The sequence below is a fragment of the Acartia tonsa genome, chromosome 15 (genome assembly GCF_053477335.1).
Source record: "Acartia tonsa isolate MP-2025a chromosome 15, ASM5347733v1, whole genome shotgun sequence".
NCBI classification, from domain to species: Eukaryota; Metazoa; Arthropoda; class Copepoda; order Calanoida; family Acartiidae; genus Acartia; species Acartia tonsa.
In genome coordinates, this window is record NC_137274.1 from 1,613,001 (window position 1) to 1,640,658 (window position 27,658).

General features: G+C 31.2%; 2 protein-coding genes and 2 long non-coding RNA genes across 5 annotated transcripts; 1 reads left to right on the top strand and 3 right to left on the bottom strand.

Moving 5' to 3' along the window:
* The first annotated feature begins 4 nt into the window (after positions 1-4).
* On the top strand, positions 5-5,922 carry LOC145307085 (uncharacterized). Of its 2 annotated transcripts, XR_013875295.1 has the most exons (5): positions 5-54; positions 497-547; positions 1,028-1,084; positions 1,975-2,029; positions 3,322-5,922. It is a non-coding gene; the product is annotated as an uncharacterized LOC145307085 (long non-coding RNA). The 2 variants fall into 2 exon arrangements; XR_013875296.1 differs by lacking the exon at positions 497-547.
* A 5,258-nt stretch (positions 5,923-11,180) lies between these two features.
* Positions 11,181-17,474, bottom strand: LOC145307543 (uncharacterized). The gene is made up of 13 exons (XM_080150001.1): positions 17,329-17,474; positions 17,154-17,245; positions 16,114-16,206; positions 15,955-16,047; positions 15,115-15,216; positions 14,818-14,919; positions 13,616-13,714; positions 13,396-13,494; positions 13,177-13,275; positions 12,925-13,035; positions 12,664-12,768; positions 12,224-12,280; positions 11,181-11,209 (listed from the first exon to the last, which is right to left on the bottom strand). Exons 1-13 carry the CDS (start codon positions 17,343-17,345, stop codon positions 11,181-11,183), a joined length of 1,098 nt encoding a protein of 365 aa, XP_080006127.1. The 5' UTR covers positions 17,346-17,474.
* An 834-nt stretch (positions 17,475-18,308) lies between these two features.
* LOC145307545 (uncharacterized) lies at positions 18,309-22,205 on the bottom strand. Its single transcript, XM_080150002.1, has 9 exons — positions 22,158-22,205; positions 21,574-21,836; positions 20,835-21,176; positions 20,439-20,626; positions 20,202-20,244; positions 19,461-19,498; positions 19,061-19,208; positions 18,438-18,488; positions 18,309-18,336 (listed from the first exon to the last, which is right to left on the bottom strand). Exons 1-9 carry the CDS (start codon positions 22,203-22,205, stop codon positions 18,309-18,311), a joined length of 1,149 nt encoding a protein of 382 aa, XP_080006128.1.
* A 2,763-nt stretch (positions 22,206-24,968) lies between these two features.
* On the bottom strand, positions 24,969-25,694 carry LOC145306858 (uncharacterized). Its single transcript, XR_013875246.1, has 3 exons — positions 25,658-25,694; positions 25,235-25,370; positions 24,969-25,111 (listed from the first exon to the last, which is right to left on the bottom strand). It is a non-coding gene; the product is annotated as an uncharacterized LOC145306858 (long non-coding RNA).
* Between the last annotated feature and the right edge of the window lie 1,964 nt (positions 25,695-27,658).

Here is a 27,658-nt window from a genome sequence, read left to right on the forward strand (position 1 = left end):
ATTGAGATAGATAACTTGAAGAAAGAAATGGAGAAAATGAATAGTACACACCAGGTACAGATTTCATTTACAAATAACTCATTTGAAAATATCAATTTCTGTCAATTTAATGTCAGCTGGAGGCTCTAGGTACAAGATACTTCTGGTGTCATGAGAGCTGATAACCTTACCCCCAATAGACCAATCCTCAATGTATTTGTCAGTATTTTTCACTTTTATATCCTCTCCCTCCTCCCAATTCCCATAAACTGAAAGTTATTGATATCATTTATCTTGCATTTAGATTAAAGTAAAATAGTACATGGAGCATGAGCTATATGTAACTTTATATGGAGACCCTCTTCCATCTTTCAATTGGATTTTTCAATATCAGCCAATAGTGCTGGAAATATAAACAAAGTCAAGTAACCACAAAACAGCATAAATCAATTTGCTAGTTGCAGCACTTGGGCAAGGTAGTTGTCTCCATCTATACTTATACATTTATTGTATTTAGATTCAGTTGAAGGAAAACATGGATAAGGTTTCAAGTATGGAGAAAATTCAGGTAAATAGTTATGGGTATTGATCAACATGGTCAGCAAAATCCTAACCTAGAAAATCAGCTTTTGTCTTAAATAACAGAAGATAAACACACATTTCTCCTATAGAAGTTTGTTGTCTCCTAAAGCATTATAAAAAGACCAATGGTCTAAGTGAGTCAAAGAGTAGATGCTAATTACAAAATAAATTCATTTGTCTGTCTAAAGTTTTCCCCCTAGAAATAACAGTAATTGCATCACTAAGGATAACTGTCTGTTTGGTTGTAGCTTTTGATTTTGCTAACCGAGGAACTGATATGGTTCTCATTTACAGTATTGATCCTAGTAGGTCTTGCAAAGGTTTTACAGTTCCACATTGTCTCTTTAAAACAAAAATTAAACATGGGGGGGGGGGGGTGAATTCTACCCCACCCACCAACCTAGCATACCCAAAGAGGCCTCTTGAGGCATAGCTGCTAGTTAATGATATTTATGTTCAAATTTAGATCCAGTTGAGGAAAGAGATGGATGACAAGATTACAAGTCTGGAGAAAACTTTGCAGGTAAAAACAGCTAAGCTAATATGTAATTATGAATTGGGAAGATTATCCAACAGATAGAAGGAAAAATTGGTAAAAGAGTAGATGCTCATTTCTCTTTAAAACTTTACTTATCAAAATTGAAATTGAAAGAAACCAATTACAATTTAAAAACTCGTTCTAATCATGGGTTATTCAAAGATGATTTAGGTCAAGTAAGAGGAAAGGAGAGCACTTTGGTCCTGCATGGATAGTGCCACAGGGTTTTTAATGGGTTAAACCACAAAAACCTACATCTAAGTAACTTAAATACTCTATAATTAGAAATGTCTGTCCATTAGTCTGTCTAAAGTGTACCTTTGTAATGTTGGTAATGCAGTAGGGGACAATTTTCGTAAAGGAGAATTATTTACTTATTCTGGAATCGCAGAACTTTGCTGAAAGATTAACTGCCAAAATTAGTCAAATAACACGTTTTGTCTGTTTTTAAGAATCCATACACTGTTGACTGAATTGTTGCCATCCTGGTTTTATAAATAATATTTTAAAAAGCAAGGTGTTTCTATGGTTTGTCCCTCCATTGGTAACTGCTATTTTTTTGTGTAACAGTTCGCTCTTTTCATATTAGTATTGTCCTATTGATTTCAAACTTTGCATACTGATTCCTATGACAATGTCAAAAGCAAAGTATCTATATATCAAGTCCTTAAAAATTAAATATGTCCTAAAATAGTATCCCGTATTTATGCAGTTTTGCAACAAATATAATTACAATTTTGTGTCAACTTATACATCAATATTCTGATTATTCAGTTCTGACATTCTACAAGTGTTAATGTTCGTTGTGTTACTGTTTCAGAGATTTGCTATTATGTTTGAGGTTATCCCTGTTTTGTTATGTATTTATTTTTCAGAGACTTTCAACAATTACAATTGGAATGACTGTTGAAGAGCATGACGCAATAAAAAGTGAGTTATCTTTATCAGATTAACCTCATCTACAATGAAAGGACAAAGTTAAAAAGCAATAATTTTGTTTTAGGTTGGCCCTTATTTGACCCTTAATGGACTTGAGAGGGGGGAAGGCGTTGAACATCCTCCCTTCGGTTTTTTATTTCTCATTTTCTGTGTGTAGAAGATATGATCGACTAATTGACTTTTTAAATATGGGCAGTATACAAAACTGAAAGTTGAATTTTTTTAAATATTCCATCCTGTCGGGCACAGGATGCCAGAAAAATATGTTAGGCAAATTCAGGTAAAGAGTAAAAACATTTTTAAACTTAAACATAAATAAAAAATAAATATTCTATAGGAGTACATCCTATTATGAAAAATAAATATCCTCTAGTAGTAAAGCCTAACATAAAAAATAGGTGTTAAAGTAAATTTCAGGTTCTAGATATAATCCTGCAGGTCCTGATCTTCCAGGTGTCTAGCAATCTTTAAATTGCTCCTGTAACCGCAATTTTTTACTTCATATCTTTAAGCTTAAGCTATTATAAAGTGTCTGCATAAATTGACAAAAACAATTTTACGTGTCCTTTGAGGCCTCTAGGGGCGTATCCGCTAATTGTATATAAAAATAGAAAGTTTAATCTATGATACAAAAAAGAACGATGTCTGTCTGTTTGTTTGTTTGAACCAAAAAATCTCACTAACAGCTGAACCGATCAAGTTTTTTTTAACAAGGTAGCTTCTCATAGGTCCCAGGAAGGTTTATAACTACAACTACACACCCCTAATTTAAAAAAAAATCTAAATTGGAAAATGGAGTTTGGGATTCAACATTAAAGTTATATATTACTTTAATGATTCAACTCCCACCTCTTCAAGTGCCCCTAGATGTCTCTAGGGGCGAAGCCGCTAGTAAATATATATAGGAATATTTATAGGAAAAGATAATTGTAATTGAAGATCGCTAAAATGCATTAAACATAATGTTTTTACAAATAATCTTTTGTTATTTATTCTATGTGGACTATATATAGAAATATTGACTACCATTTTAAATCCTTACACTAAAATAACAGGATGTCTGTTTGTCTGCCTGTGTACAGAAGGATCTTGCTAACCGCTGAACCGATCAGGTTCTCCTTAACAGGGTAGCTTCTCATAGGTCCCAGGAAGGTTTATAACTATTTTGGGGGAAGGTAAACCAACCCTCCCAAGAGAAATCGCCCCAAAAAAATTTGCTAAAATTAAAAATGAGGGGGGGGGAGCACAATAATATTACATAATAATCTACTTTGTATATCTAGATGATGAGGATCTGTCTCTAGAAGGTTCAGGAGACAAGTCAAGTCAATGGATGAAGACTATGGAAGTTTCTGGATGATCATGAGACATAAGAATAGGGACGTTGCCCTTTCTACAACTGGCATTTTTGTCAAAATTGTTTGTATGTATGTAAAGAAGGTGTATTAACTTTTATTTTTATAGCTAGCCGGTGCTTTTAGTAAGTAGTAGATGTAAAATTTTCCCAGATATGCAATCAGTTTTTTTGTAGACCTCTTATTTTTAAAGTAATTTAAGTTTTTAAAAAAATTAAGTCGATTTTAAGGTACTAAAACGCAACAAAAAAAAGGAAGAAAATGGCCATTATGAACAAAAATAGTAAGATCTTTAATTTGACACCTTACTTTTTGAATTCTGCTGGGTAATTATTGAAAAAATCGATTTTTTTAAACCCACAAGAATGAAAACTTTGAACTTAATTATATCATTACCCAGGCATAAAAAATATGGGTTCATATATAACTTTAGAATAAGAAAAATATTACGAATCCATTGTAAGCAAAATTTTAAAAAAAGTAAAAAAATAAAAAAATGGCCTAACATATTATTTTGTACAGGCAACACTTTCTTCATCCCCTCTTTACCCCCTTCCCATTTTTATTCTCAAAACAAGAAATAAGATGGTTGCCTGTATAATATAATATAATATAATATTTTCATATAATTCCTTTTATTGTAGTTTATTTACTATTTTATAAACTTTTTATTTCAATTTTGCTTAGAATGGATTTGTAATATTTTTCTCATTCTAAAAGTATATATAACGCCTATTTCTTATGCCTGGGTAATAAGATATATAAGTTTTCCGAAATTTTAAAGTTAGTGGGAGATTTAAAAACTGCATCAAATTTTAAGGATTTTTTATAAATTTTTTTTGTATAATTCTTTATCTAAAAGCGGAAATACATTTTAAGTTAATTAATTTTGACCAAAAGGATAGGTGGATTTTAGACTACCTCTGCTCTAATTGGTTGAATGATGTACGACATCCAATCAGAGCGCAGATTTTTTAAATCCACCAATCACAGATGCCAAAATTAATTTCGTTATTGGTATGAGCTGGGTCGGTCCATCTGTTTAGGACTTGATTATAGAGAAGCTTTGCTTACAACATTGTACAATGTTGTCTGATGATTCAGTTTTAAAAAAATGAAACCATCTCGTAATCAGTGAGCAAATAGCACTTAGAATTCGAATTTTGATCTGAAATTTAAATGTGTAATCCTTGGTAGGTCTGTTTTCCCTATATCGAACAAAAAGTTAGAAAAGTAGCGGCTGGCAGCTCAGCCATTTTTTGCCTATTTTCAGGGCAAATTCATCCTTTCAACTTATATTTTTGGTTTGATTCATGGTAAATGGCAATAACCACCTTTAAAATTTCTAGTACCAGCTGCTAAACGGCTAGAACCTGCTGAAAACGGCTGGGAGCCGCCAAGAGTATGAAGAGTAGATAGAGCTTGTGACATGTCTAGGGGTAGGTTTTTATTGCTGCTGAGCTCAAAAATACTACTAAAAATAGTGGCGGCCTATCCATATGGCAGCTGGGTAAAAGCTGCGAGCAGCCAAGAGTAGAATGAGTAGATAGGGCGTGTGACGTGTCTAGGGGTAGGTTTTTATGGGTGCTGAGCTTAAAAATTCTACCAAAAATCCATATGGCAGCTGAGTAATAGCTGAAGCTCAACTGGGAGCGGCCAAGAGTATAATGAGTAGATAGGGCTTGTGACGTGTCTAGGGGTAGGTTTTTATGGGTGCTAACTGTAAGCTACAGAAGGGGTTACTTGTGTATCGTCAATGGGGATGTACATCAATATATCGGCCATTGTCTTATCCCTTTAGATCTGTGGTGACAGCCTATATTTCCCCCGTCACAATCCTTGTAAAGTAACAGGATGTTTGTCTGTCTGTTTGCACCGAAGGATCTCTCTAACCTCTTAACCGATCGGGTTCTCCTTTACAGGATAGCTTCTCATAGGTCCCGGGAAGGTTTGTAACTATTTTCGGGGAGGGTACCACCACACTCCCAAGAGAAATCGCTCCTAGAAAATAATCACCGCCCACTTTACCTCTCAAATCTTTAATAAAAAAATTTGGGTTATTGAATTCAACTTTCCCCCCCTCTCAAGTTCTCCTAGAGGCCTCTAGGGGCATAACCACAAATTGTACAAGGCAACAATGGGCTGTTTAATACACTACTTCCCCAAAGTTTTATAATAACGTTTTCTTATTCGTTGGCTCAACAACTTTAGGGAGTTTTATTGAATTTTAACTGGTTGGTTTATGAGTTGAGTGCTCAAACGTTTCAACCAATTGTATATCCATTACTACTAGACACGGAGGTATCCTCAACTATATGGTCAGAAAGTTGGCCGGAGTTCAAGTGTAAAACCGCTGCATTTCCGCTGGATCAGAACCGGTTCTCCGCCATACTAGCCGCATATAATCTGCGGAAAGCTGTCTATAATACCTTAACACTATAAATGATTTACAAATGGGGGGAATATATCCGGATTAATATCTGCTGGATCAGAACCGGTTCTCCGCAATACTAGCCGCGAAAAGCTGTCTATAATAGGTTATAAATGTATAAAACTATCTGGTAGAAAATGAGAAGTTTTTTTTCTCTAGTATGGCTTCGAAACCGTTTAATATCTGCTGGATTCGGTTCGGTCTGCCATACTGTAATAGTTATTTCTCGCATTGTATTATAAACGGCTTTCCGCGGATAAAGTTTTTTAGCCCCGAGGTGCCGAAGGCACGGGCTAAATAAAATTGTTTTAATCTTATGATTGTACATTTTTATATTCATGTAGAAAGCTGGATATAATACGATGCAAGACATAGTTTTTTCGTATGGATGAGAACCGGTTCCTATCCACCGGATTCGAATCATTTATAGCATCGTATTACAGACAATTTTCGACGAATATATAAAGGATCATAAAATCAATACTAGTTTTGTTAGACCGTGACTCTGGCCCTACTGGGATAATGCCACAGGTTTTAATCTTACACTTTTTCATATACATATAAATATAAATAAAAAAGCTGTCTATAATATGATATTATAAATAACTATTATAATTTTAACTTTTTAAATTCAAAATCCGATAAAAAATTTTTTACGTTGACCTACCCCTTTAAATTTTTTACCATTTTTTACTTAAAAATACAAAGTTTACCGTGGATAATTAAGTTAAAAAATAGGATAATACCAGTTTTGTTGTCCCCGATGGACAATATAAACTAACCAGACCCAAAGTAATATGCAAACAAACTAAACACTACCCCCCCCCCTCCTCCTTCTTATTTTTAATTTCAAACAAACTTTTCAACTAATAATTTTAATGTTATTGGGTCTTTGGGGGTGTTTATCATTTTATTACCCCACCCTCTATCCGTATAAGTAACAGGATATCTGTTTGTGTGTTTGTACCAAAGGATCTCGCTAACCGCTGAACCGATCGGGTTCTCCTTAACAGGGTAGCTTCTCATGGGTCCCGGGAAGGTTTATAACTATTTGGGGGAGGTTACGATTTTTTTTTATGTAAAAAGGGTTGAACGCAACATTTGGGGGAGGTTACGATTTTTTTTTATGTAAAAAGGGTTGAACGCAACATAGATAGGTAACATGTTATTTTTAAAAAAAAAACATTTAAAGTGCCACTAGAGGCCTCTAGGGGCGTACCCGCAAATATTTTTAACAGTGCATTTAATTTTTTTATTCTGCATTTTTATTATATTGTTATTTTTATATTCTTTGTATTTTTGTAAATAAATAGTATGGCTTCGAAACCGATCAATATCCGTTGGATTAGAATCGTTTCTCAGCCATACTGAATAATCATGTATAGCATCATATTACAGACAGTTTTCCACGGATAATAAAATAAAAATCATAAAATTAATCCCAGTTCTGTTAGCCCGGGCCGTCGGCCCATTAGGGATTATAGAAATGGTTTTACAAATTGTACTATTTTATATCCGCGGAAAGCTGTTTATAATGCGATGCAATAATTAACTATTATTTTATATTGATTGATTTCTGCTATTTTTTTTTTGTATTTTATACTATGTATTTAACCATAAGTGATTAGAAAATATAAATAAATATTAAATATTGAACTGACAAACGAACATTTTAATCCTTATAATAAAGTAACAGGATGTCTGTCTGTTTGTCTGTGTGTTCTCCTTTACAGGGTTGCTTCTTATAGGTCCTGGACAGGTTTATAAATTATAACTATTTTCGGGGAGGTTAATACCTGACTCTCAAGAGAAATTACACATAGAATAAAATACCCCCTGAAAAAATAATTTTTAATTAAAATTAAAAATGAGGGGTCATCCACCCTCCAATTTATTTTTCTTCTAAATCTAAATTTAAAAAAATTGGTTATCAAATTCAACTCCCCACTCCTGAAGTGACCCTAGAGGCCTCTGGGGGCGTATTCGCTAATCCTTGTATAAAGTAACAGAATATGTTCGTATCCAGGGAGGGAGCGGACATTGAGCTGTTTATTACACTAGTCCCAAAAGTTCTATAGTATCATTTTCTTATTCGTTGGCTTACCAACTTTAGGGACTTTATTGAATTACGATTTATTTGTTTAGTTGAGTGTCTAAACTTTTCAACCACTATCTTTAATCTATCAAAAGGGAAACTTTGTTTATCATCAGTGGGTATGTACATCATTTTATGCAGATATAACCAAGAAGCGAAATTAATCTAAAATAATATTTGGGGCTCTGATGGACAATTCTACTATGTGTTGCCCCCCAACGACAGCTGAAAAACACGTATAGGTTTCGTGATTTTCTTCCGAATTAATTTCGTTATTGGTATGAGCTGGGTATATCTATAATAAAAGTAGCGTAATGTCTGTCTGTCTGTCCGTCCCTTAAGATCTTGGTAACCACTGAACCAATTGGATTCTACTCTTCAGGGAATATACCTACTGGTCCTGTAGTGGTTATGGGCTATTTTCTTGCAGCTTCAGAGGCATAGACGTCCAGGGGGGGGGGGGTAATAGGGCGATTACCCCCCCCAAAAGAAAAGAAAATATCTATCATAAAATTTTTTTAATACTAAAAATTTCAGAACATTTAAATTACCCACCCAAAAAATTTTACCCCTGGGGTAAATTTTGGGGGGGGGGTAAACAAAATTTACCCCTGCCAACAGATTTTAGGGGGGGTACTTACCCCTCCCCCCCAAGCAAATTTTACCCCCCCCCCCCTAAATAAAAAGCTTGGACGTCTATGTTCAGTGGTACTTATTTATTTTTTTAATTACCTCTTGGTGCAAAGCCTCTAGAGGCTAGGGGCGAAGACTCTAGTCTTCATATATAATTAATGATATGATCAACATAATTAAATTATAAAATACACATTTACGAGACACTTGGAATAAGCAGGAAATTATTTTATTTAAATGTAATGAAATTGTTGCATAAATAAATCTTCCAATTGTTGAAGAAAAAATGTTCCAATTTTGATGTTTAGAAATGACTATATATTACAATTACCAAGAATGGAATGGAGAACATCAAAAGTTTTAACGTAAGTAATGTTTTATAAAATAACTTGTTTCTATATTATAAAAGCAGACACACAGAAAACTGTCCCGAATTTGTATTAATTTTGAGGAACAAGACTCCAGTGACATCATATTTTTCTTTCCCGAAAAAGGGAAGGGGGGAAGAAAATCTCTTCAAAAGAGATGGGGAAAACCCCCTTTTCTCCCATCTCTTTTTTCTTCCCCCCTTCCCTTTTTTTTCTTTCCCCCTTCCCTTTTTCGGGAAAGAAAAATATGACGTAACTGGAGTCTTGTTCCTCAAAATTAATACAAATTCGGGACAGTTTTCTGTGTGTCATAAAAGCAGTGGCTACGCCCCTAGAGGCCTCTAGGTCCACTTTAACGACGGGAGGGGGATTAGTTAACCGCCCCTCCACTTTTTAATTTGAGTTTAAAGAAGAAATATTAACAAAAAAATTTGGGGGTGGGGGGGAATTTTTTATTGGCAATAAAGAAAATAATTCGAGAAAAAAACACGAAACCTATACATAGTTTTCAGCTGTCATTGGGGGGCAACACATCGTAAAATTGACAACCTCTCATTTGTCCCTCAAATATTATTTTAGAGTTATTTCGCTTGTAATGTTGGTTATACCTTATTCCTGCATCAAAAGTGTTAACGTTAGTAATGTTTTTGAATAACTTGTTTCTATAGTATAAAACCAGTGGCTACGCCCCTTGAGGCCTCTAGGGGAATTTGAATTTGACAACCCATTTTCTTGTATTCATTCAAATCCGGTGGATAGGAACCGGTTCTCATCCATACGAAAAAACAATGTCTAGCATTGTATTATATCCAGCTTTCTACGAATATAAAAAATGCCTTCGGAACCTCAGGGCTAAAAAACTGGTTTTAATCATATAATTGTACATTCTATATCCGCAGAAAGCTGTTTATAATAAGATGCGAGAAATAACTATTTTATTCTAGATTTGAAAAGGAAAAAAAAAATGTTGGAGGGGCGGTTTTTTCTAAGGGCGATTTCTCCTAGGAGGGTGATGGAACCCTCCCTCAAAATAGTTATAAACTTTCCCGGGACTTATGAAGTGTTTAATTTTTTAGAGCTTTGCTTTTATGGATGTTGTCATCCTTTTTATTTATATGTTTAAATATGCTTCATAATTGGAGAAAAAAAATGTTGACATCAAAAGAATGAACGGAAATAGTCCCTTTCGTAATATCGCCCCATAAGGGGCGATTCGTCATATTTTTAAAATGGCTTTTTTATAGGTTATTTTAGGTTAGGTTAGGTTATATTGGGTTAGGTGATTGGCCCCGCAGGGTTAGAGCCCCCCGCAGGGGCTAGAAATAGGAGAAAAGCTACTGTGAAAAATACGAAGAATCGTCCCATAAGGAGCGGTGTTACGAAAGGGACTATACCCGAATGAACTTATTTAATTAAATAACAATATTTGTAAATAAAAGCTCTTTATATGCATTAAGAACATTTCATAGCAATTAACATAATTGATTCTTAATATAAGTAATAATCAATCAATCAATCGTTCATCCAAAGCAACTCTGTTCTGAAATTAAAATTAATATTAGAATCAATATCAGATGCTAGATTTATAATACAGAAAGAGAGGGAACAATGGGCTGTTTATTACACTAGTCCCCAAAGTTTTATAATAAAGTTTTCTTTTTCGTTGGCTTAAAAACTTTGGGGACTTTAGTTAATTTTAATTGGTTGATTCAGTAAGTTAACTGTTCAAATGTTTCAACCATTAATTTTCATGTACAGAAGGGCTAATTTTGTGTATAATCACTAGGAATGTACATTGATTTAACAGCCATTGGCTTATCCCTTTTGATTCCTGTGTATAATCAGATAGATGGCAATTTTTTGTTAATTTAGACATATTAGAGTTGTCCTATTTATTTCAAACTTTGCATGATGATTTATGTATGATTTAGGAAGCGTGACAACTCTAAAATCATTACTAGAAAGCCCGTACATCCAATTAAAACATTCATTTTTTAGCTTTTTTATCATATTGATCTTATTTTTAAACAGTTTTGCAACAACATTTATTGTACTTATATTTGGCTTATTCAGTTCTGACACTCTACATGTGTTAATGTTCATTTTTCCTACCAGCTTTTTTATGGATGTTGTCATCCATGTTTACTTTAAATAAATGAAATATATGTTTATACCCAATCGAACATAGGTATGCCTATCTCTTATGAAACTTTTGATGTATTTAAACCTTTTCATATTAATTTAATGAAATGTTTTACCTTTACTCAATCTCACTTCCTTTCTTAGCACCTGAATAAATATTTCATTCTTAAAATTTGTTATATGTATTTGTTTTTAAACTTATTAGTAATAGTATTAGTGGCTAGGAGACCTCTAGGAGCATTTAGGGGGGGGGGGGGGGAAGTCAACCCTCTACCACTTTCAATTATAATTATTAAGAAAGATTATCATAAAAAATCTAAAATAATTTTGAGGAGATATATTTTTTTTCTAAGGTTGAATTCTCTTTGGAGGGTGGTTATACCCTTCTCCAAAATAGTTATAAACTTTCCCAGGACATATGTAAAGCTGCACTGTAAAGGAGAAACATATTGATTCAGCAGTTAGCAAGATCCTTTGGTACATCCACACAGAAATATACAGATCCTATTATTTTTATATTTAAAACTCCTCCCAAAAATTGTTAAAAACCTTCCCAAGACCTACACTGTAATGAACAATTATATCATTTTATATATTGAGATCCTTCAGTACTCATGGGCAGATGGATATCCTCTTACTTTTATATAAGGATTAGCAGCTACGCCCCCTAAATTTCCTTTAAGAGGGTAAAGATAATCTACTTTTAAATAGATAAATATCTTTGCCAGTCTTATAAAAAGATTCACTAGCTAACAAGCAAAATAAATCTAAAATAATATTTTGGAGACCAGAAACAAAGGTCATTCTAAAAAAGCAATGCCCAAAAAAATCATAAAATATTTTTAAAAAAATCAATTATGTTGTTTGTTACAGCTAACTCAAAGTGACAAAAAGAAAGAATTCTTTAAAAGCCAAAAAAAATTCAATGGGCTTACCATGTTTTGTTAGTATTTCAGCTATTTTTCTCCATTCTTCTAATTTACTTTCATAATATTCATTTCCTATGATTATTATACAGATTATTAAAAATTAGAAACAATCATGATAATTTACACCCCCTCCCTTCTCAAAAAAAGCCTCAATGTCCTTGCCTTTCACCTCCTCACCAATGAAAAAAAATCTTTGAATAAATATACTTTAAACAAATTAAAATTGGCTTACCATAATCTTTAGAGTATTCAGAGATATTTTGAAGAACACTATCCAGAACTGTATAACCTATGATAATTGTTGATTAATTAATAAACAGAAAATTAGCAAGACAAACTTTCTGTAGCTATATTCCACATACAGGGTTACCCTCCCAAATTATTTTTAATGCTTATTGCTCTCTGAATATTTGAGCTAAAGGGTGTACAAAAATTCTAAAATAAAAAGGATTTGGCAGCCTACTACCTACAGTTTTATAGGATATTGATGAAAAATCTACAAGCTAACAGAAAAAAATCTAGATATAATATACCTAATATATTCTATAATAGTTAATTCATAGTATAGTTATAGACACAGAGATAGAGAGAGGTATAGAGGTAGATAGACAAATAGGTAGAGTGATAAATATTGTGGAGTAAAGATAGATTAAATATTGTAGTATAACTAACCAGAATTGTCTTTAGAGTTGACATCAGCTCCATGTTCTAGAAATATCCTGGTTGTTTCTGTATCTGTATTGTACAACCCTGCTGCATACATAAGACTGGTCTTTCCTAGATATAATATAATAGTTACCTTATATATTCTATAGTTCATAGTATATTTATTGAAACAGAGAGAGAGAGAGAGCTATAGAGGTAGATAGACAAATAGGTAGAGTAATAAATATTGTGGAGTAAAAATAGAATAAATATTATAGTATAACTAACCATCATTGTCTTTAGTGTTGACATCAGCTCCATGTTCTAGAAGTAGTCTGACTGTTTTTGGGTTTCTTTTATACCAGTACAACCCTGCTGCATACATAAGACTGGTCTTTCCTAGATATAATATAATAGTTACCTTATATATTCTATAGTTCATAGTATATTTATAGACACACAGAGAGAGGTATATATGTAGATTGATTGATAAATACTGTGGAGTAAAGATAGATTAAATATTATAGTATTACAACTAACCATCATTATCTTTAGCGTTGACATCAGCTTTATTTTCTAAAAGTATCTTCACTGTATCAATGTTTCCACTCTCTGCTGCATACATAAGACATGTCTTTCCTAGATATAATATAATAGTCACATTTTATATTCTAGTTATATATATGCAGAATGATAAATAGATAGAATAAACTAAAGATACACTAATTAAATATAGTGTAATAATATCATGTAACTAACCATCATTATTTTTAGAGTTGGCATCAGCTCCATGTTCTAGAAGTATCTTCACTGCATCTGTGTTTCCACCCACTGCTGCCAACATAAAACTGTTGTATCCTAGATATCACTATATTAGATACTTTATTTATTCTTTATAGTTCATTGTTTTAGAAACACAGAGATTGTGTAGATAAAAATATTAAAGTTATAAATGCTGCATAATATTATTTTTACTAACCATAATTGTTTTTAATGTTGACATCAGCTTCATGTTCTAGAAGTATCTTCACAGTATCTATGTGTTCCTTCACTGCTGCATACATAAGACTGGTCCATCCTATACATAAATGTATTATGTACTCTAAATATTTTATAATTCATAGTAAAGTTATAGAAACAGATAGAGAGAGGTATAGAGGTAGATTGATATATAAATATTGTGTAGAAAAGATAGATAAGGAATATTTAATTAAATTTTGTACATATAGGGAATATATATACTGGTCCTGTGGTGGTTTTAGGCTATTTTCTTGGGTGGTGGGACACTTTTTTTTAATTACCTCTTGTTGCAAATCCCCTAGAGGCTAGGGGTGAAGCTGCTAGTGATATATAAAAGTAAAAAGATGTGTGTGTGTGTGTGTTTGTTTGTCTGTTTAAATCAAAGGATCTCACTAACCACTGAACTGATCGGTTTCTCCTTTACAGGGTAGATTCTCAAGGTCCATTAAGGTTTATAAGTATTTTTTTTTTTTTGGGGGGGGGGGTACATCACATTTCCAAGAGAAATCACAAAAACATCGAAAAATTGCAGAGACTTGAACGCAACATAGACAAATTATTTCTCAAATTAGATATTTAAGATTAAAAAAAATATTTAAAGTTCCACTATAAGTCTTTAGGGGCAAAGCTGCTATTAACTATAATACAAAGTAGAATGATGTCTCTCTGTCTGTCTGTCCGTCCGTCTGTCTATCCGTCTGTCTGTCTGTCTGTCTGTCCGTCTGTCTGTCCATCTGTCTGTCCGTCTGTCTGTCCGTCTGACTATCCGTCCGTCTGTCCGTCTGTCTGTCCGTCTGTCTGTCCGTCTGTCTGTCCGTCTGTCTGTCCATCTGTCTGTCTGTCTGTCTGTCTGTCTGTCTGTCTGTCTGTCTGACCGTCTGTCTGTCCGTCTGTCTGTCTATCTGTCCCTTAAGATCTTGGTAACCACTGAACCGATCAGATTCTACTCTTCCTGTGGTGGTTTTAGGCTATTTTCTTAGGGGGTGGGACACCCCCAACCTCCCCAAAAACAAAAAAATTTCCCTGCCTTTTTTTTTAATTACTTAAAATAGTGGTGGAGTTGGGGATCTTCAGGTAATAAAAGATGTAATTATACCACTTGGGGCAAAGCCCCTAGAGGCTAGGGGCGAAGCTGCTAGTGGTATATATAATGTAACTAACCAAATTTAATTTCTTTAATGTTGACATTAGCTCCATGTTCTAGAAGTATCTTCACTGTATCTATGTTTCCATACTGTGCTGCATACATAAGACTGGTCTCTCCTAGATATGACTATATAGACATACAGTTAGAGGTGTTTAGAGCTAGATATATTTAAGATAAGTAGATATCTAGAAACAGGATATAAAGATAGATGGAAAGATGAATGTTGTGAGGTACATATTTAGGTAGATAGATTGATAGATAAACAGAATTGTTGATAAAATATTATACTAAAGACACAAATATTTAGGTACCACTATTATCCATAGAGTTGACATCAGCTCCATCTTCTAGAAGTATCTTCACTGTATCTGTACTTCCACTCTTTGATGCCATCATAAGACTGGTCCTTCCTTCTAAATATAAAGATATTATATATTCTGTAGTTCAAAGATACTAAAATATATGGATAGAAATAAAAAGTATTTTTTTATCAAATTAAAAGATCTATAGTTCATAGTATAGTACGTTATTTATTGAATTTATACAATAAAACTTTTATTGATAATTCAAATGTACTCTATCATACCTATTAAAAGATAGGAGTATGATTACTTAAAAAAATTTATGCATAAAATTCATATTAGTTAGTTTTAAAAAATTTGATATTTTTCTCCACTATGATATTTTTGCTGTTATTATATTTTCAATTTGATTTCTAGGACAATTAGGCACTCTCTTGTTGACAAAGTATTTCTTTATTAATGTACTAGTGGCTTCACTCCTAGAATCTAGGGACTTTTCTCTCCAGGCACAGGGGAGATTCTTAAAAAATTTTAATTTTCCTTTATAATTATTATAAAGAGTGTTTCAAATAAAACTGTGTTTTCCATTTTTCTGACACAACCAGAAGGAATATAGAAAAATACAGGATGGAGATATTTAAAAAATTTAAACTCTCAGTTATGTGTCATACCAATATGTATAGAGTCTTCTAATCATAGCCCTCTATCTTACACTTTAACGTATGTACTTTATTTCTAATGCTTAAAGATAAAATTTTATAATAAAAATTTGCTTTAAAATCTTGAAAATTGTTTCTCTCATATTTGTTTTTTGAATGCAAATTAAATAACATAACAAAATATTCTAACCTTCACATTGACTTTGTCCAAAATCACCATCAGACTTTGTGATTATCAAGACAAAACGAGAATCACCACCAGCTTTTATAAGAGGTGTTCTTCCTGATTATGAAAACATACATAAAAAATGAGTCTTGTCTATGAAAATTATATTATCTTTGTTTTTACCTTTTTCATCTTGTATATTTATATCTTCTTTATAAACTGATGTCACAGTATTTAATAATTCGATACATGCTGAGAAATATTTTTTGCAAGCCTCTAAAATACAGAAGTTTATACAGGGTGTCCCTCGGAAACTGTTTTTTTTAAATGTTCATTACTCCATTAATATTTGAGCTACCTTAGTAAAATAAAAAGGATTTGCGGCCTACTACTGACCATTTTATGGTATAATGAAAAAAAATCTGCAATCTACGAGGTATTACATATAAGGTTGATTTTATTGAATTTAGACTAACTCACAAGAAAAAATTTGCTTTGTGAACTTTAGGATGAGCTGGTGACACAGACTTTCAATCCACAGCAATAGATCCGGTTTTACATGGCAAACAAAAAGTTCCCAATATTGAGGAATCTGAGGTGTAATATAAGTGAGCAATATTTAACAATATAAATAAATTGGTCTTTTTTGTAATTTTTTTATGAGTAGCTCGCTTCAAATGCACACAAGAACCTAAATATTTTTTTTTGTTAGACTTCAATGCCAGTTGTTATATTTTCTGGAGTAGGCTGCCAAATAAGATAGGTCAAATATTAAGGGAGTAATGAACATTTTTAAAAAAAACCAGTTTCCGAGGGACACCCTGTATAATTTTGGAGAGTTTAAGGAAAGACATTTCCTACAATAAACTTAATAGAAACAATAGAAATGTTTTGATTTTACAAAAATATTAGCCAATCAAATATTTGTCATTTTATCATTAACATTTAATGGTGTAGGTAAGGGAGTTTATCATTTCCCTCAAATTTTTTTTCTTTTTTTAATATTAACAGTCAATTTCCCATCTAGAAATTTATTGGCCATGGTTGGTGAGTTGCATTGAATGGCCCCCTGATATCTCTACTCTATCTATTAAAGCCTTTAATCTAAAGTTAAAATAAAAGTGGTCATATTTTTTGTGCTTTTTAAAGAAAATATTTGATTTATTTTCACTGATGAACTTCAACATTAGATAAATAATTAAAATATTGAAATTTACTTTTACCTGTCAAAACAGAGGGAACATTGCTACAATTTGGAATTTTTTTACATACATCTATTGATGTATGTATAGCTGTATAAATTTTCACATTGTCCCTAAAAAATTCAAAAGATAAAAGACTATACCTTTATTGGATATTAAATTTAAAGCTAAATTTAAAATAAAAAAAGAATCTTACTCTGTTTTAATCCACATTTTATGTTTAGGCCTGCACCAAGAAACAATTCTATTAGCAAGTTCCAATTTGGTATCAGGTTCCAATGTGGGGTCCCTATGTGGGTCTGTAGGACAGTTTGGAGGTTGAAATTACTTTTTAAAGAGTAGAAATTTGATTAAATTTTTGTCCCTGTAAAAAGAGTTATGCATGGTCCCATTTCTCCTCTCCATATTGAAATCCTCTTGGCCAATAATATTTTTGTAATCCACCATTCCGTTTTACCCTTTCTTGGTAATGATATCATTATGGCCAATATGATTTTTGTAATACACCATTCCTCTTTCAAGAGAGATAAAACTGGAAGGGCTATGTTTCTGTAATCTTCCATTACTTTTTTACATAAATCTTTGAGGATTAAGGGTGACAATAAATTTTGAAATAAATCAATAAACAATTTAAGCTATTTTTCTTATCTGAATAGAAAAGAAGTCAATGTTACTTAATAATATTGGCTAAGATGATATCTTCATAAAGAGAGTTGAAGATAGAATTGCCGTTTTAGAGAAACAAAACTGTAATCATAGATTATTTTTCTGCTTTTATAAAAATGATTTTAACCTAAGCTACTGAAGCTACTGTTGATAATTTGATGGAGTGCAGACACAACTAATGAGATAAGTATTTTTATATAAATAATTTGGAAAAGTATTTAATAATGACATGAAAATATAAAAGGCATTATAATGTATTTAACATTTCTCACAAAGTTGCTATTTCAATTTATTTACCTAAAGACATCTATAAATCTAGTCATTATTACTTGACAAATATAAATTTTAAAACCAAATGAAGGTGCTTTCCCACATTAAATTTAAAACAACAAATACAATAAAGTATAATTTTCTGGATGGGGGGAGGGGGGTGTATTTAGACTGAAAAGGGCAAGTGTTGTAAAATTAAAAGTGAAATGCCATTTTTAAAATATTTTTATTATCTTTGTTTTAACCAACTCGTTTAATATAACTTTGGCTAAAACAATAAAAGATATATTAGTTTATAAGGTTCACAATATCAACAAAAAATTTTTTAGAAACAAATACTCATTTTTATAAGTCTATAAATAAATATACTTTCCTAGTGAATCTGATGATTTTTTCAGAAGATCACATGCACTCTCATTTCTAAATATTTGATTTGATACAAGTTTCTTATAAGTCTAAAAATATCCTGTATTCACGATTTCAGTCTATATGTTTTAGAAATTATCAAAGACTAAAAAATCCTTTGATCCAAATATTCTTTTATTATTTTATATCAAGTAACTTTATAATTCTATGTTGTTTGTTTTTAAAAATTCTTGAGGCACTTGAAGACAGGAGAGTGGAATTTGATAACCCATTTTATTATTTTAGATTTTTAAAGAAAAAGAAAAAAACATTTTTTTTTGGGGGGGGGGCAACCCCTCCCCCCCACATTTAAGATTTTAGTTTTAAAAATTTTGAAGGGAAAATTTTTTCTAAGAGCGATTTCTCTTGGGAGGGTAGTGGTAACCTCCCCCAAAATAGTTATAAACCTTCCTGGGACCTATGAGAAGCTACCCTGTTAAGGAGAACCCAAGTGGTTCAGCGGTTAGTGAGATCCTTTGGTACAAACACACAGATAAACATCCTTTTACTTTATTATAAGGATAGGAACCACAAATTATAACTGAGAAAAAAAACCTGAAAATACTAGTTTATTAAGCAATAGATACCTTTTAATTGATTTTTCAATATTTTCAATTAGAAGGGTATTTTCTGTTCTATTCATGTTTTCTTGGACTTGAACAAATCCTGTTTTCTTTGAAGTTTCCAACGTTGACAGCACAAAAGCTGTGACAAAGAAACCAAGAAGAACAAGGCCTAAACAGGGTAATATGTTGAATTACATATTCTTTGCCACTGTGAAGCTAGCCATGAGCAATTAGCAAGTTTAATTCATTTTACAATACATATAAATTTCTTGTTGACAGCAAACCAAATTTGTATATATCAAAATAGGCTTGAATTAAAATCTAAGACTATGTCAACATAATTAACATTCTTACTGTAAACTGCTGTTATGAATATAGAATATAAAATTATTTTCAGAATATCTTATTGTTTAAATCCTACCTGCAGAAAAATCAATAATACTTCTATTTAAAGACAATCTGAAATATAGATTAAATCTAATTCCAAATAGTGAAGTTAATCAGGGAGTAAGGGAGGGGACAATGGGCAATTAATTCAATTTAAGAGGGTTCGCTGAAAAGCAATGAAAACCAGATTTATCAAGAAAATTTTACCAAAATTGTATAGGGATCATGGTAATCTAATTTAAAACAAAATTGGTTCTAAGAAAAAAAATCATTTACTTGAAAATTAAATTATCAATACTTCACAATGTAGTAAACATTCTGTAATTAATCACTAGAAAAATCTTGTTTTGAGCTATGTAAACCCTTTCATATATTTTTAACTGACCCCTAAATTCAAGCAGTTCTTAGATTATTTAACACATAAATATCACAGTAGAGTTTCTATACATAAATTGACATTTTCTTGGGAAAAAATATTTGTTTAAACCAGCCATTAATATTTTTCTGTCTGCATATTCAAATCTAACTCAGCTAGTTAGCGGGGCATTGATGCACAAGCACATTCCCTTTAAGCCAGTACCCAAAGTCTGAAACTCTTAAAAATTGAATATTCGATCCATTGTCCCCTCCCTTACTTCCTGGAAGTTAATAAAAACACCTTAGTACATCAGTGCAACTTCTAGCAATGATATCTTCAAAATTAGTCTGGTTAGGGTGTTTAAAAAAATATATTTATGTATTATTTTTTAATGATTTGTTAAAAATGAATAAATACCTTTTAAAATTTTTCTTTCCAAAAGTTTCACCAATATTTCCATCTAAAAAGATATCAGGGAAATTAATTTATTCCTAAATTACATAGTATTTTATTTTTTATGCATATTTTTTATGATTTTGAAAAAAATTCTGCACACCTTAATTTATATGGGCAATACTACCCTTCCCCCTCTCACTGTCCTTGGCTAGTTTATGAGTTCTTCCAGTTCAAGAGAAAAACGATTTCTTGACTAACCTGTAGTGTTTTCAACTGGTTCTGGAGTGATCTTATTTTTTTCAAGAAACAAGAAATTGACCCAACATGTCTTGAATTTTAAATATTGAAATATTTCAATATTTGATATGACAAGACATGTAATAATTGTCATCCACATAATTTCTTGAAGATCCTGTAACTTTCTGGCTCTAACTGCACAGTTCCACCTAACAATTTTAATTATTAATTTCTAACTGAGAATAGCTAGCAAAAACTTTTTCAGAAATAAACATTTTGTCCTTTATGCTGGTTATTATAGTCAATTATAAATAAATCATAAGCAGAAAGCACACTAAAATCATGTATGGACCACATATGATAAGAGTTAAATTAAATACAGAGTTTATCAGTGGAAATTTTAAATTAGTTACTTACCACAAGTCTGGTGGAATAAATGGAATGACTTCTTTTGTAATCAGATATTGCAGTAGAACAACCAATACAATCAGAATGCATACAATTACTTTGTTTTTTATTCTGGACTTCTGACAATTTTCTACAAAATTTTTATCCAAAAAATCATTTTGGTGAAAAGAAGGTACAGGTATAAACAGAAAAGAACGGTCAGCAAGGTTGTCATTACATTCTTGTTTTCTATTGTACAATGAGGCCAGTAAAGGAATGATGAACACAATCAAGCACATAGAAGTAGTTACAATGAATACCCCAAATTTCCAGCTAAGGCTGAAAACTATGATGCTCACTAATGTGGCCAACCTATATCAATAAAAAAATATTAATAGTAATTAAATTGCAATTATTTTAAACTTTGAGCCTAGAATTTGATTAGAAAAATAGTTAAATCTAACCAAAATAAACTTTAATTCTTATCTTAAGGATTTGACATACCCCTTTTCCTTTCCCCTCTTCTTTACCTAAAACAAGTATTTTTAAAGAAAAAGCCTCTACTTTTTGAAGTTTCAAATTACAAAAAAATATTTAGTGTTATTTATCTTTTTGAAACAGTAATATCCCTATTATTTTACCACACAAAATCAAATCATTGGATAAACTTGTGATATACTCTCAGTAGTTAAGGCAGTGTATTTCCTGCAGGCTTCATTTACTTCTTTCCCCCCCCCCCCCATTAGCATTTAGAGTTAAATGTTTTAACCTTGCAATAATATCCACAGAACTCCTAACCATCAGAACAAATTTGTCACAAATCTTTTGTTCTGTCTGAGTCACATTTATTTTGAAACTGCTGAGCCCCCAGATTATTGTAAATGTGGATGTCATGATGCTGACTAAGTCCAGATAATAACTGCTGTCATCCAGGAATTCATAAGAGCCTGGAGATGTTAAGAAAATCTTGAAGAGAATGATACCAGTCTGAAGAAAAAGTTGTAATGTGGATTCAACACATATCTCATACAACTGCAATACAAATGTTAATTAATAAGATTCAAAACAATTTTAGAAAAAATTCACACTCTTCCCAAATAGATAATAGAGTGAATAAAATCCTCCATAAAAATGGTGAGTATAGGGGGTACCTGGTTCCTCTGGAGCTTACCAAAATATTTCTTAATTTCATTTCATTTTATGCTTAAAGGTATGAAGCAAAATATTTTGATCTTTTTATCAAAATTAACATTTTTCAAACAAAATACTTCAAAGATAGAGCTAGACTCTTGTTTCCTTGTTAAAAATGGCTTTTCCACTGACTTTTACTGACGTCATGCTGAACATTTTTACCTTATCTCTTTGATATTCTTTCTTCTTTTTATCATAATGTGGATTCATAAAACATTGTAATCCCTTAAAAATTATAAAGGTTGTGTTTATTTGAGAATTTTGTTTTTAGACAATTGTTAAACTTAAACAATTGTTGTTTAATTGATAATCAAATTTCTAAAATTAGATAATAGATAAGTATTAGGGTTGAGTCATGTGAGGGTGGTCATTTGTTTGCTTTAGATAAAGCCATGATAAAAAATTGTCATTCACATAAAAAAAAGGGCTGATAGTTTACAATTCAATGAAAATTTTAAAAAATCTTTTATAACAATTAAAAAAAATTCCAATTAAAATTCAGTAAAATTTGTAAATACTTTTGTAACAACGCCTCTTAAAAGGCCTTTCATTGTATTTTCACAGTAATTTTTCCCTCTTTCTAGCCCCTGTGGGGGGCTCTAACCCTGAAGAGCCAATTGCATAACCCTGCGGGGCAATCAAATAAACCAACTTAACCTAACCTAACCTAAAATATCCTATCAAAAGCTACTGTTAAAATATGACGCAACACCGCTTAAAGTGATCACGAAGCAAGCTCTAAAAATTTGATATATATTTGGAATTACTTAGTTATTTAGAATTATGACAAAAATTTTGCTATATTTGATATAAAAAGTGCCTGAAAACTTTTAAAATTTGCTACAGTACCACAAAAATTCATTGACTCAATTGTGTGCTAAACAAACTTTTAGATTTGTTGGCATTTCTCTTAACACAGATGGAGTTAAGTATAATGTAAATGCATTTTTGGAGTACTGTAGCAAATTTAAAAATAGAAGTTTTCAGGCACTTTTTATATCAAATATTGCAAAATTTTTGTCATAATTCTAAATAACTAAGTAATTCTAAATATATATCAAATTTTTATAACTTGCTTCGCGATCACTTTAAGAGGCATTGTCACAAAAGGGACTATACCCAAAAAAAATTAAATAAGAAAATATGAAAATGCAGTTTTTTTTTCATCCCCCTATCTTTCAAAGAAATGAACATAGAAAAATAAAAAATAATTGAATCCAATTAGTTTGGATAATTATACAGATTTTAATGATGACTTCAACATTTAGTTAGAAAATTACAAAATTGTGAATACCTTGTAAACCATTACAGGCTGATAACAAAATGCCAACAAGATTTTTTTCCAATTCCAATTTTTCTTTAATAACAGATCAAGTATCAGTGAAATACTTGGCAGAACTAATATGAAAACTAAAAAAAAAATTACATTAGTACACAAACAAATAATTGCTTGCAAGGTTTGATTAAATAAAAAAAACTTTGTAACCAGCAAATAAATTGAAATGAGAACCTGAGCCAATAAATCCAATTGAATTTGCCTGTTCTTTTCCAAACTTTATATAATTGGATGTGTAGTTTGCAACTCCTGCATGTCAATTAAACAAATCATATATATTGATATTTTAAGGGTTTTCAAGTCAAATTTTTTATTAGATTATTCATTTTGTATTGACCTTTAAGTATGGATTGTAAATTTTGATAAAAAATGATCAAAATTCTAACTAAAGTGTACAGTAAAATTGAAGACTGGTATCAGTTTTTTTAGCTACTAAAAACAGTAGAAATCCTTAAATTCTTATGGAAAAAGCTAGGTGTGAAGCCGTTAATCCTATGATATAAAGTGATTTGTTTCTTATGTCTGTAGATTAAAATATCTTTGTCAGCTGAAAAGATTTAGTTCTCCATTTTAGGGAAGATTCACATAGGTTCAATGATGGTTTTAGGCTATTTTATTTTTAGATTTATCCTTGGAAAGGTTTGTGGCTACTTTTCTGCCACCTTCCTGCCCCTTTAAAGACAAGGTCACAAGACACTAGGGGCGCATCAGCTAGTACTTTATATGGTAGTTTATTTTTCTATAGATTCTAATTGTTTCAGAAATTGTTGGTTCTTATCTACAGCATATTAAAGGAACCATGCAAGAAATAAACCGCTTTAACTGCTGAAAGACTGCCACGAGTAGACCCAATACAAAAAATTTAAAGCCTCCAGCTTCAAAAACAAAAAAGTTATAGACATGAAAATTTTGAAAGTTTTTAAATTGAAAATTATAAGCTTATTTTTGGCAGAAACTTAGGATGCCAGTAACTGATAACATTTTTACAATAAAAACACCTTTCTTTTTAGTCAAAATCATTTTTAAAAATTCAGTTTATTTGGCGTTGTATTGAGAGTACTGTAGCATGAGAATGCCCAGCCAATCAGAAGTCTGAGTTTGCTGAACAACAAATCACAGCTGAGCATCTGTATTACTTACATTAGTTTAATTTTTTCCCGCTATTATTTTACGCTTTCAAACGCAATTTAAACCGAATTTTTAAAAGACATTTTGACTTTAAAAGGGTTGTTTTTATTGTAAAAATGTCTAAGTTTTTTACAAAAATAAGCTATTAATTTTGCTTCCAGACAATGTATTCTAATAATGAAAATTTTATTATTAGCAATGAAAAACTTTCAAAATTTTCATTGTACTAAAATAATCATTTTGAAATGTCTGTAACTTTTTTGTTATTGAAGCTGGAGGCTTCAAATTTTGGGTAATGGGTTTACTCGTGGCAGGTTTTTTCTTGCAGGGTTCCTTTAACTGACCAACTCATTTCCCCTTCTACATCATAGAAAAATATCATAATCAGCCGATTGAAGAAAGACATTAATTTTAATCAGATTCTGTACTATTAAAAGGAAAATAGTTTGGTTTCATTTTTCACAATTTTGGACACTTTAAAGGGAAATTTTCAGGAAATTAAAGAGATGTTTTAGCATGTTGCAAACACTTAAAATCAGTTGGAGAATATTTTTAGAGTAGCTACTTTTCTTAAACTGATATATTAGACTGAAAAATAAAATAAATTTATTTGATTGTTTCCTGTTTGCTGAGTATACTTTACATATTCATTCTAAAACAAACAAACTATGAAATCTAAATTTGCAATACAAATAAAATAATCATAACATGGAGACATTTATAAACATTTTCTTATTTTCTTAGATTAAAATTATATTAATGGAAATTTCCTTACCCAATCAAAACTAGATTTGATCCAGTAATTGGTGGTAACAAAGATGTCACTGGTAAAATCCCAGGCAGGCAAACAAACATCAAGAACCAAGAACACACAATTTGCCAAAGTTAACAACTCCCAGAGTTTTACCAAACTAAAAATAGATAAAAATTATTACTTTTAAAAAATGATACTTAATTAAAAGGCATAGTTTAATGAAAAAGGATAACAACATTCATAAAATTGAAGCTCTTAAAAGGTAGGACAAACAAACATGAACACTTGCAGAGTGTCAGAGCGAAATATTCTGAATATAAATTTATAAAATTGTAAAACTCTAAACAAAATTGTAAGAAAGAGAAGAAAGCTTTACCTTAAAAAAACTGAATCATAATAATCACACCTTAAAACGTTTTTTTTTATAGTTTATAGAATGTTTACCTTGGATATCTTTTTGTGAAGTATCCGTCTTTTATCTAAAATGATTTAAATCATAAAAATATATTTTACAAATAGAATACAAAAAAATAATTTACAGTATGAATAGTATACCTGTACACATTCAACTTGATTTTCTAATTGGTTTGATAATACCAACTTATGTGGTGAGTCTTCTGCAGGGTTTGATAATACCAACTTATGTGGTGAGTCTTTTCCTTTGTTTGATAATACTAACTCATGTGGTGAGTCTTCTCCTTTGTTTGATAATACCAACTTATGTGGTGAGTCTTTTCTTTTGTTTGATAATACTAACTTATGTGGTGAGTTTTTTCTTTGATTTGATAATACCAACTTATGTGGCGAGTCTTTTCTTTTGTTTGATAATACTAACTTATGTGGTGAGTCTTTTCTTTGATTTGATAATACCAACTTATGTGGTGAGTCTTTTCCTTTGTTTGATAATACCAACTTATGTGGTGAGTTTTCTCCTTTGTTTGTTGATATTAAATGATCTAAGAACATTTTCTGAAGAAAAAAAAAATATATAATAAACTTTTGTTTTTAGTTATTTTGAATTTTACAACTTTAAGCAACAATGGCAATTTTCTAATAATAAATTTTCTAAATTAAGTTTTGAATAACAAAGTGTCTGTAAAAATGGAGGCTAATACAAAGTAATGAAAACATTTTTTTTAAAGTTGTTAAATTTGTCTAAAATGATTAGGCAGATTGTAAATTTAGAGGAAAAATTTTAAAGAAAACACTTTCATCTACAAATCCATGAAATATTGTATTGAACTTTGATATTCAACTGAAAAAAATATACAATACCCTGCATGCTAAAGTTTCTAATATGAGCATGAGAGTTTTTTGGAGTGTACCTGTAGAGAATTCTCATCCAATCTTTCATTTAACTCCATTGTCACTTCCCTAATAGCAGCACTCATTTTCAAATATTTCTCATTCAATTCATTATCTATCTGAAAATATTAAATTCAGAAATTGAAATTTTTATTTTAATGTATTTTTATGTTTTTTTTCAATATTAATATTGCTAATTATTTTTATGACATTCATATATTTTTTAACAAAGATGACAAACATCCAAAGCAACATACCAACATACTAAGTAATTCAAATAGCAGATGTGAAATCATGAAAAAAAATATGAAACAATTCTTATATCTCTTATAAATGTCTTGAATAGCAAAAAAGAAAAACACATTTTCCCTTTAGAAAATTCATATATTTTAGAGCATAACAGACAGACTGACAGACAATATACGCTGTAGAGTAGATGCTCATTGATGAGGAAAATTATTACCCCCCAAAAAAATAGTCATCTATGTAAAATAGCAACTGAGTAAATAATTTTTATAAATTAAATCAAATTAAAGCATTACTGATAGACAAAGTATATTATATACTGGATGCTCATTTTACATATTGTTCATGTTTTTCTAAACAGATAGATGGACATACATTCATTTGTAATAGTGGAGTAGCTTTGCTACCAAAATAAAATTAATGATGTAAAAAAGTTTCAACATTCTATATTTAATAGGAGTCAAGATTATCATGTTTTCCCTTATTCTTATCTTATGGAGAAACGGACAGACAGACAGACGTATGGAAATATAGAGTAGCTTCGCTACTAATAAAGATACAGAAGGACATGGATATTTAGCTATTAAAATTAAAAATTAAATGTAATTTTTAATTCATTGAATCACTTTCTACACTATCAATCCTAATGTCTGTTTGTCTGTCTGTGCATTTGTTTGTTTGTACCAAAGGATCTCGCTAACCGCTGAACCTATCGGGTTCTCCTTAACAGGGTAGCTTCTCATAGGTCCTGGTACCACAACCCTCCCAAGAGAAATCGCCCATAGAAAAAAATGACCCCCTCCAAAATTAATAAATAAATAATAAACTAGGTTAAAATTCGACTCTCCCCTCTTCAAGTGCCTCAAAGAGGCCTCTAGGGGCGTAACCGCTCAT

Excerpts from the sequence above, each read along its gene's own strand:
- LOC145307543 (XM_080150001.1), bottom strand. Across the intron at positions 15,217-15,954 it reads TGGACAAAGTCAATGTGAAG|AAGGAAGGACCAGTCTTATG; the intron begins GTTAGAATATTT and ends CTTTATATTTAG. Across the intron at positions 12,281-12,663 it reads CAACTCTAAAGACAATTCTG|GTTATACAGTTCTGGATAGT; the intron begins GTTAGTTATACT and ends CAATTATCATAG.
- LOC145307545 (XM_080150002.1), bottom strand. The coding sequence starts at position 22,205 with ATGAATCCACATTATGATAAAAAGAAGAAAGAATATCAAAGAGATAAG. Across the intron at positions 20,245-20,438 it reads ACCAGTTGAAAACACTACAG|ATGGAAATATTGGTGAAACT; the intron begins GTTAGTCAAGAA and ends ATATCTTTTTAG. Across the intron at positions 19,499-20,201 it reads GGAAAGAAAAATTTTAAAAG|ATTGTCTTTAAATAGAAGTA; the intron begins GTATTTATTCAT and ends TCTATATTTCAG.